This window comes from Agrilus planipennis, unplaced genomic scaffold (genome assembly GCF_000699045.2).
Source record: "Agrilus planipennis isolate EAB-ADULT unplaced genomic scaffold, Apla_2.0 scaffold71, whole genome shotgun sequence".
Taxonomy (NCBI): domain Eukaryota; kingdom Metazoa; phylum Arthropoda; class Insecta; order Coleoptera; family Buprestidae; genus Agrilus; species Agrilus planipennis.
The window spans coordinates 102,431-112,893 of NW_020439007.1; the positions used below are offsets into that span (position 1 = coordinate 102,431).

Below are 10,463 nucleotides of genomic sequence, written 5' to 3' on the forward strand. Positions count from 1 at the left end.
TGATTCAAGAAAAATAAAAATAAAAATCAAATAAAAAATAAAAATAAAATAAAGTATACGCACCCAAGAGAATCCAGTCCAGGTGTTCTCAAAGGTCTGCTAAGTTCTCTTGAAGTTTTAATCTGTTTCTCAACTTCTTCAACTGATGATTTTAACGCCGTTCTATAAAAAAAGAATTTGAAATACAATAACACCATTGAGAAATTGATAATTATGGCATTGATAGGGGATGGTGGAGGTAGAGTGCGTCGTTATACGGAAAAAATCAATCTTCCTCCAAGATGGGTCAAGAATGTTGGGTATATTTTCAATATTTATTACGAAAATTGATAAAATGATTTTAGGGTTCTGTGGTTAATTCGTAAAAATGAAACCCTAACAATTAGGTGTTGTTCATGGGCCTGTTCCTATATGTCACACCTTCGTATTTTGTATAGTTTTTAAGTTTTTATTGAGTAACATTGTTCCCAAATCAAAAAGCTCTGAATTGTTCCAATATCCCAACGTTTCGTTCACTGTTTATGAGATTTATCAGGGTAATTGCTAATTCATTGATAGAATATGTTACATATTTGTATAATGTCCATTTTTAGACCCATTTAAGTTTGTTATTGATTACTTTTGTCTTTTCCAAATCAATTTTTCAAAGCTTTGAACTGTTCCAATATCCCAATGTTTCGCTCAAGTTTTATGAAATTTATCAGGGTAATTGCTAATACAACACATACTTATGTTTTGTACATTTTTATGCCCATTTAAGTTTGTTATTGATTACCATTGTTACCCAAATGAATTTTATAGATACAAAAAGCTCTGGACTGTTCCAATATCTCCATATTTGGCTTACCATTTATGAACTTTACCAAGGTAATTGCTAAGTCGCTGATAAAAAAGTAAACTCAACAGCATTGCATATTAACAATAAATATATAAATTAAAAACGTACACTATTTCTACAGACTTTGAATGCAATTAAAAATAACGGGAACGAAAGGACTCATTAAATGTTACCAAAATATTTAAAAATGCATAAGTATATAGAAATTATAATATTTCACAAGAATTACATTTTAAAAAGATAAAATGGTTTTATTCTTGTAACACGTAAGAACGTTACCTGGATGAGGCATCAGTGCTTCTTTTCCCTTTACCAAATGGCCCTCCTGGTAGCAAACTGTCACAGCAATTATTGACTATTCGTCTACTTTTTGACTGAGGTTTCCGTTGGTTTCTAAATAAATTAACAAATTAACTCATCATTATAAGGTCTGGACACCACACTTCTTTATATCTTAACCCAATCTTCGTTATCTACGTAATTAGCTCAAACTCTACCTCTTTTAACTCCTGTTTCTGCTTCGAATATGTCTCTAACTAGCCCTTTACGTTTCTTCTATCAACCTATTTCTTATTGATATCCATTTTCCTACTCTTTCTAATAACTCCTCATTTCTATCTTATACTGAGTGTTACTTGTAATTAAACCCATATAAAGTGAGATATGTACCAAGTGTTTAATAAATTTTGTTTCGTTATAATTACTTTCATTTTATTTATAGCTAATTCTAACTCCTCCTGCTATGTCATATACAAATATAAGCATGCTTATCTTTTGTCCCTATATGGCTAACCCTAAATATGTCCTGTCGTATTCACAAATTAAAAAGTAAGGATGACAATGTATGTACCTGCATACTTCCTTCCTAATATTTGTTCCTACTTTTTTAAGTAATTACGTGCTTCAGACTGATAGTTTTGTGATGATGATAAAAAATTGAAAATAACTCCTTAATTACCCACTTTTAGGGTCAAATAATGTTTTTTTTATTCGTACTTGTGGGTGTTCAGGTTTCAAAAGTTACCTTTATTACCTATTGTGAGTATTTAGCAGTTTTATATCCACAAAAACGTGCAAAATTGTTTCAGAACTTGAAGTAATTATATCGTAAATTTTCCCTTTTTCTGCTTTATTATCACCGTGCGATTCCATGTATTTCTAACTTTTTTTATAGCACATGTAAAAAAAATTAACTGAGCTATCTGTTGTTGCTGCTACAAAAATTATTTTCTAACGACGTTTTTAAAAGGCTATCTATTTGAAGAAGAACGTTGTAATAGGTATTTTTTACTTTTATTTTAGGTTCTAGAGGAGTAGGTTTGTTATTCTTAAAAAAGGTTTTGAAAATCTAACTCTAAAAGTGATTTTTTTACACTTATTTGGACAAAATATTTACGTATACACATATAATAATTTATTTATACAATACCTTATTAGTTCAAGTCTCTTGGCCATACCAAAGGACTCTCCTGTTAAACTATCAATCGTCCTAATGTGCCTTCCGTCGAAAAATATATCTAAAACATTATTGAAAAAGGCAAAAATTCTCGTAACATGCCTTACTTGCAGAAAGTGTTTTTTGGTAGGTATACAAAAATAATGACCAAAATTGCGGAAAAGAATATTTATTTATTTAACTTCCTGGTGATAAAAACAATTACAGAATAATTTTCAAAACAGAAAAGAAAAGGCAGGTTTATTTTTTCTTGATAACTTTAGAATTTCCATTATTGACAATGTGGTTTGAGCTTCTTCCCAATAAACCAGAACCTCCAATACTGTCTAAACTTTTCCCTACTAATGTGCCCCCTCCAATACTATCTAAACCTCTTCCTAGTAAACTACCCCCTCCAATGCTGTCCAAGCTTCTTCCCAACAAACTTCCTCCTCCAATACTGTCTAAACTTCTTCCCAACAAACTTCCTCCTCCAATGCTATCTAAACTTCTTCCTAACAAACTTCCTCCTCCAATGCTATCTAAACTTCTTCCCAACAAACTTCCTCCTCCAATACTGTCTAAACTTCTTCCCAACAAACTACCCCCTCCAATGCTATCCAAGCTTCTTCCTAGCAAACTACCCCCTCCAATGCTGTCTAAACTTCTTCCCAGCAGGCTACCCCCTCCAATGCTGTCCAAACTCCTTCCAAGCAAGCTGCTTCCTCCAATACTATCCAGGCTTCTTTCCTTAATACCTCCACCCCTTATGAAATCCAAAAATTCTTCATGATTTTTTATTTTCTCTAGAAAAGATCGTCAACATTTGAATCGATGATTCTTACACTTAATTATTTTTAAAGGGTGAGATGTATAAGCAACAAAGACTACTACAACAAAATCAATACAAATCAATCATATAAAAACAAAATATTTAAAGCAGTTAGAGTCACTGAGCATTGAAACTAATCTGCAAGTTGTTTCATTTATTGTCCATTTTAAAAGTTTGAATTCACCAAAATGGAAAGCTCTTTGCATTAGGAGGACTATTATCTTTCTCTTATTATTTTCCTGTAATATTTCGACTGGTAACAATCTTCGCCAGTAATTAAGTGAGAACTGTGACCTCCATGGATAAAAGGGTTCGAATTAAACAAGAACAGTTTAATTCAAGCAGACATGAACCAAATGAGCTGTTTTTATTTAAAGTAATTTAAAGTAATTCTCTTCGCATAAATTTATTAGATGTAACGTTTGGTAATATTTTACCAAAAGAAAATTTAGATGTTAAAGCTTCACAGTTGTGTGCTCATTCTAACTAAATGTGAATATAGGTTTGTTTGTTTATTTGTTACAATTTCACGCCTTAAATACTCAAGTGACTATCATGAAATTTTTTACACATATTTTCAGGGGTACAGGAAAGGACATAGGGTACCTTTTATCCAGAAAAAAAATACTGTTTCCAAGGGATAAAAAAATTAGTTTTATGTAGTCGTCAATGATCTTTAAGACGTATTTAGGACTTTAACTTGAGAGAAGCAGCAGGTAAAACCTATCATGAAATTTTCTACACATATTATTAAGGGTACAAAAAAGCACATATAGTAGGTACCGATTATCCAGGAAAAAATACTGTTCCCGAAGGACAGAAAAATTAGTTTTATGTAATCGTAGATGATCTTTGATATGTATTTAGGACATCAATGCGAGCGAAGCCGCGGGTAAAACCTATCATGAAATTTTGTATACACATTGTTAGGGGTACTTTTATCCAGGAAAAAATACTGTTCCCGAAGGACAGAAAAATTAGTTTTATGTAATCGTCGATGACCTCAGACACGTTTTTAGGACATCTAGACAAATCTAGTTGTTTAAGCACATACATAAAGCATTAAAATAAAATATACATCTATATTATATACAAAAATATTTATATACAAAAATATTTACATACCTTTTTCGCACACACAATGTTTTTATTGCACTTAAACTTTACAAAAAACCAGCGATTTACAAAGCGTCTCTATAAGACAAGAATAGTGTAAAAGTATTAACATTATTGTGTATGTACAATGATAAATCGCAAACAAAACCCGACTGAGACTATTTTCTGATGGAAGAAATACGCGTTATAAAATGTAGCTAAGATTTGTAAGACTGTATTTAATTAAAGCTGCTTTTTGTTTGCGAAATATACAAAAAAGCACATTTTTTTGCAAAACGTTGTGATTTTTTGTAATATAAGAAGTAGAAAACAAAAGAAAAGTAAAATTACTTCTCATTTTTAATTCTGTTTTCGGCATACAACTAACTCACCACTATTTTCAGGCCATTGGTAGTTTAACTCCTGCAAAAAAATAATAAATTAATGTAACTGTTTTGAAATAAATTGTTATTAATAAGAAGAATTAACGATACATTTCTATTTCTAATAATACAGTTACATTTCATACGTTTTTTATGTGTAATTTGACATAGTCGCAAGGAGTTTAGGACTGTATATTGTTATAAAGGAAGGGAGGACGCAAGAAAGGGGTCCACTGTTTTTCGACATTTTCATCCCTCCCCTCCCTTGGGGTCGCACAAAGTTACATTTTCATTACCCCCCTTTATAAAGACGTCACAAATTGCAAACACTCCCTAATTTAAAAAAAAGGTATTGAAGCAAATAAAATTATTTAACAGGAAATAACTTTGTTTCATATTCAATTTTTTAATTAATATTGAAATATACATTTATTTTAACAATCAGTACATATGAAAATTAAATAAAAACATTTATTATATCGGAATATTTAAAATTTATTATGTTTTTGTAATATAATATAGCGATATTTGCTGATACAATTTTTTTAATACATAGTTATTTGAGGACGTCCAAAAGTCCTAGCCCCCCCTCCCCCCATACGGGTGTACGTCCTTTAAGGACGATCCCAAAGTACTATTTCAATTATTTATGGACCAATGGTTCATGTGTTTTGTTGCCATTAATACCAACAACAGACAGGAGTCTCATAATTAATTAATTATCAGTTCAATTGTCTATGAGAGTTGTTGGCCTTTCTCTATCATCGCATCACTTTTTCGTTAAAATATCACGTTTCGCCTCTGCCTGCAAAGCTACCTGTTTCAATTAAACTAAAGTCAATACTATCGGGAAAAGAACAAGGAAGGAAAAATGGTTTCACTTTAATTAGGATGTCGAACTCAAGTTTAGGTAAATGTTCAACAGGTGAAATGAGTTCGAGCGATCGAGACTGTTTACTCAAAGCCTTTTTGATTTCTTTGGCCCGCACCCCGTCTCCCTATTACATCTGATCAAATAGAACAACGAAATTGTGCTAGAAATAATCTATTAAGTTGTGGCACAACAGACGTCAGTATTTAGATGTTTATTGCATCATGCACTACAAGGTGGATCAATTTAGAAGTCCTTTGTATTGAAGATGTTAAAAATTGGTACAAAACTTTTATCACGATTTAGATTCAGTAATGTTCTGTATGAAAATAAATAAAAGTAAAACTAAAATACTGGTACGCAAGGGAAGAAAATGTACGGAAAAAGCGAACATAAAGATAGGAGACGAAAGTGGCTGATTTTAGATACCTAGGAAGTCAGATAAGTCAGGTTGGAAGGAGTAGTAGGGATATAAAGCAGAGGATAGCGCAGGGTCGTGTCGCCTTTAAAAAAGAGAAGTCACTTCTATGCCCGCGAACGGTTAATTTAGAAATTCGAAATAGGTTGTTAAAGGTGTATGTTTGGAGCACGGCGTTGTACGGGTGCGAAACATGGACAGTGGGAGCGGCGGAAAAGAAAAGGTTAGAAGCGTTCGAAATGTGGTGTTATAGGCGGATGATGACGATATCGTGGGTAGAAAAGGTTAGAAATGAAGAGGTATTGGAATGAACAGGAGAACAGAGGACTCTATGGAAGTCAATAAAAAATAGGCGAGATAGGTTGGTAGGACACCTTCTCAGGCATGAAGGTCTAGTCAGAGACATATTAGAGGCATAAACGGGAGTTAGGAGGGGTAGAGGTAGACCTAGATTAGATTACTGTTCGCAAATAGTTAAGGATGTGGGCTGTTCTAGTTTTAGGGAAATGCGAAGTTTAGCTCAGGATAGGAAAGAGTGGAGGTACGTGTCCTACCAGTCTTAGGACTGACGACCTTATGATGATGAATGTTCTGTTCAAAGTGCGGTCTTCAGTAATCTTCAGTGAATAAGAAAAAAACATGAAGGGCTAGTTAATGTTGTATTAGAAGCAGAAGCAGGAGTTAAGGGGGGGCACCCAAATTAGATTACTGTTTAGGAATAGCGAAAGACGCACGTAGGTTGTTGTGGGTACTTAAGAAATGCGATGATTGGCTCAAGATAGAAAGAAGTGCATGGAGTTTCTTTATCTTTTTTATGTATATATATCGTCCTAATTTATGTAAGTAGTCCATTATAAATTCTAAATGCGAATTGACGCCTCCTTGACTGTCATTTTTCCGTAAAATTTAGACCTCACAAAAAGCAAATTCGTTTATGTATACGCTGTAATTTGCATTCTTAACAGTTCTGACAAAGAGAAAAAACAATCAGACTTGTAAGAGGCCTCAAAATTTCCGCGTAAAAAATTCTTTAATCTAACAATATGTAAAAATTGAATTACGTTTAAATTTAAAGGAGACTGATAAAAATTTTGAAGATTTTGAAGTAAAAATAAAAGAAGAATGTTGTAAACAACAATTAGTGTAATTATATTGATAAAAAATCAGTTTATTTCTGGGAACAGCACATTGTTCGTTCATTCATTAGTTTTCGTACATAATCATTCCGTACATTTCACAGTTAATACTCACTCAAACAACAGTATGCCAAGATTAAGGGGCTTACTGCAATTTAATTGGATTTAATTTTTAATTTAAGAAGCACGATGCTTTTCTGTTTAAAGTAATCTTAATATCAAGTAAAAATTTCATAGCTGCACGGTTGTTATAAAGGAATAAGGGTGGAGATTAAATTTTTTTCAAACAAAACAATCTTTTAGGTGGATCCTTCAATTAAGCATTTTACTGTCATAATTAAGAATTTACTACAAATTCTCTTTTGTAAACATTCTAAAGAATCAAGAACTCGAAGTATATTTACATAGACAGATATAATACGTACACAATTTTGAAAATTGTGTTGCAGGTATGTAACAAAAATTAAGAAATTCTAAACGATCAGTATATAAATTAATTAGCCGGTATATTAATTACGTATTGGTTGGGTTAGGGAGTTAGGTATTTAAACCACTTTTATATAAATACGGAAACAAAAGAACTGACCAGTAAAATACAACCCTTGGAGGATGCCTGAAGACAGAAGGGTGGAGATGAGTGTAATCAACAACATTTACTACTTTACTAACGCGACTGGCGACCGTAATCTTGTATTTATCTATCAATAAAAAATGTTTTTTTTTTCAGACAAATACCTAAGAAAATTTTCAAAAATATTAAGCTTAAAAATCAGATAAATATTATATACAAAGGAAATTATAAGTGCTGTCAGCACAGGGAAAAGTAGTATTACGTAGTTACTGTCAGCAATTTCTTATGCTGAAGTGTACAATGTGTTGCATACCTATTTACAAACAATTTCTTTAATTTTAATTTTCAAAACAATTTTTAACACAAAGAAAGTGATTAAACAAATTGTTCACAAAAGTGAATTTCGGCCACTCGAAGCAATGGTGTTAACAGTTTCGAGTTCACTAGTCCTTATAGTTATATTTTTCATCAATGAATACTTTCAATTGAAATTATTTTTAATGCTTCCAACTATAGAGAATGTCCTTATTCGTTCTTATTTAATTACTTTATTTAGATAATAAAGTACATACATACACAGTGGTTATATTCCAGTATACAATATAGGATTAATTATACTTGACCCTTACTACAATCTGTATAAATCGCCATTGCTATTATAGAAGACCTATAATTATGCATCAATGGATTGATTGGTCATTAATCAATAAATAATAATTATATCAGATCAGTTTTACCTATACTATTATGATTAATTATGATTGTATTATACATAACAATTATAATAATAATGATCTTTTTAATGTATTGGTGACAAAAAGTGTTAAAAATAGTAATTAAAATTTAAAATAAGAATCTTAAAAAATCAAACTAAACCCTTTTTGAGACTTCAGTGTTTATAAATACCGAAAAGTTGGTACAAAAACTCAATGTAATTTTAAAAATTATAAGGTATGTAATCGCTCAGGTAATCTACAAGTATTTTTACCAATATAATACATAATGTATGTATGTAACTCTTAGTTAATTCGTGTTTACTATATATTTTACATCGTCAATATCTGACGAAAGGATTTTCTTTGCATTTCCGATTAATCTCTTTGAACTTTTCCTCAAAGTTTTAATAACTATTTCGATTAGCAACTTAAGGGTAATGCTAGAATTTTAAAACATTTTTTTAATACCGTCTACTATAAAAAAATGCATACTAGATGCAAATACAATCTACATATATTCTAATACACTTTAAAACAGAAATAAATTGAAATCTTATTATTTATTGCTCGCGAGTTACTTTCATCATTGTTAAATTGTTAATCAACTGTAATGAAAAATAATTTTAACGTATTAACACTATTTTACTTTCTTTGTTCTTTTTAAAACTGTAATTTATTAATTTATACGTTTTTCATCTATTATTTACTGCTTTTTTTTTTAAATAAATTCAAAAATCAATTAAATTCGGCTACAAACAAAACATACTTGTTGAAATAATAATATGAATTCAAAAATATTGTGTAATAAAAAAAAAACGAAAATTGGAATTACTAATGAAAAGTTAATATTTGAATCGCTGACTAAATAAAATAATAATGTTACGTGAAAAACTGTTTTAAGTAAATGAAAGAACAATAATTAACTATAAAGAAAAATGTAATAAAATCAATCGTAGATATTTTTAACTTTTATCAATCCAGGTCTGGTTTTAGACATAAATTTCAAAGAAAATTGCCCTTGGGGCTGTTTATTTTTACTGTTTAATTTTCAATATTAATTCAATTAGCGATCCATTGTTTAATTTTCAGTATTATCTCAACTTTTTGAAGTTGAATTAACTTATGAAGAAAAGGGCTTTTATTTTACGTAAGAAGTCCGGCCTATACCCTTCCCCCCCGTCCCCCAATCCCTAAAACGACTTATACGTATAGTTTAAAATATGAATATAAGTAATTTTTACACAAAACTGTAAGTAAGTAGCAATTGCAACAATTTATAATAAACCAAAAATAAACAAGAAAATAGTAGGTATATCATATATATATTGATATTAATTGCCAACTTTTCAAATATTTTGTTTTTTAAATATTAATATATTCCGAATAGGTAATCATAATATTTTTAATAGAATAAATTTGATACTAGGTATGTAAGAATCTGTACCAATTAAAAATTTAAAACATTTGGCTTTAATTACGTATGTATGTAACAACAATTAGAAATATGTATATAAAAAGATGTACTTGCCGATGGGAAGCCGTGGGTTAAAGCGCAAAAAATTGCGAAAATGAAGATGACTGAAGTTCTGTTGTTGGGCAGCATTTTGGGGAACGATGAGCATGAACCAAACTTGTTGCGGTCCTCATCGTTCTCCCTTTTTATACCTTACCTGTTGAGCTTATCGTCGCATTACCCCGCAGGACTCACGGGATAGGTGGGATTAAAAAGCAGTTTTCGTCACACTCGTACGTACGAATAAATAACTGGGATCGCCTAAATAATTAGAATGACTCTTCACTAAGGTTAAACTGTTTTTTTTATTTGAGTTTTATTTTTTACTAGTGACCCGCCTCAGCTTCGCACGAGTGCAATGCTGCAATGCAATCTATATTAAATGCACAATGTATTTAAGGTACTTAATTGGATAAGAATTAATGCTGTATTGCCTACAATCGCTTCGTAAATAAGTCATTATTTCTCATAAAAAGTAAAGGATAAAAATGGTTATTGTGGGTTATCCCTAAGAGATAGACATATACCATCCCGGACTTATTTGTAGACCCTTTTAAGATGTACAATATTGTAGTACATTATTTTGATCTATCTCGTAGGGTTCAGCCAGCGTTTGCAATGTAAGCGCAAAAAATGTGTTTATTTACGACATCAC

At 31.0% G+C, this 10,463-nt stretch overlaps 1 protein-coding gene across 2 annotated transcripts in view; it reads right to left on the minus strand.

Moving 5' to 3' along the window:
• Positions 1-9,926, minus strand: part of LOC108732657 (acanthoscurrin-1-like) — an 11,401-nt gene extending 1,475 nt beyond the window's left edge. The window contains exons 1-5 of one of the 2 annotated variants that reach the window (XM_018463571.2): positions 9,824-9,926; positions 4,593-4,623; positions 2,268-2,355; positions 1,118-1,231; positions 64-162 (exon numbers count right to left, since the gene is read on the minus strand). In XM_018463571.2, the coding sequence (XP_018319073.1) occupies positions 64-162; positions 1,118-1,231; positions 2,268-2,355; positions 4,593-4,623; positions 9,824-9,898 (407 nt within the window). In that variant the 5' untranslated portion in view covers positions 9,899-9,926. Of the gene's footprint in view, positions 1-63; positions 163-1,117; positions 1,232-2,267; positions 2,356-2,456; positions 3,080-4,592; positions 4,624-9,823 lie in introns of those variants that run through there. The other variant, XM_025976098.1, reaches the window with a different exon arrangement.
• Positions 9,927-10,463: the final 537 nt, after the last annotated feature.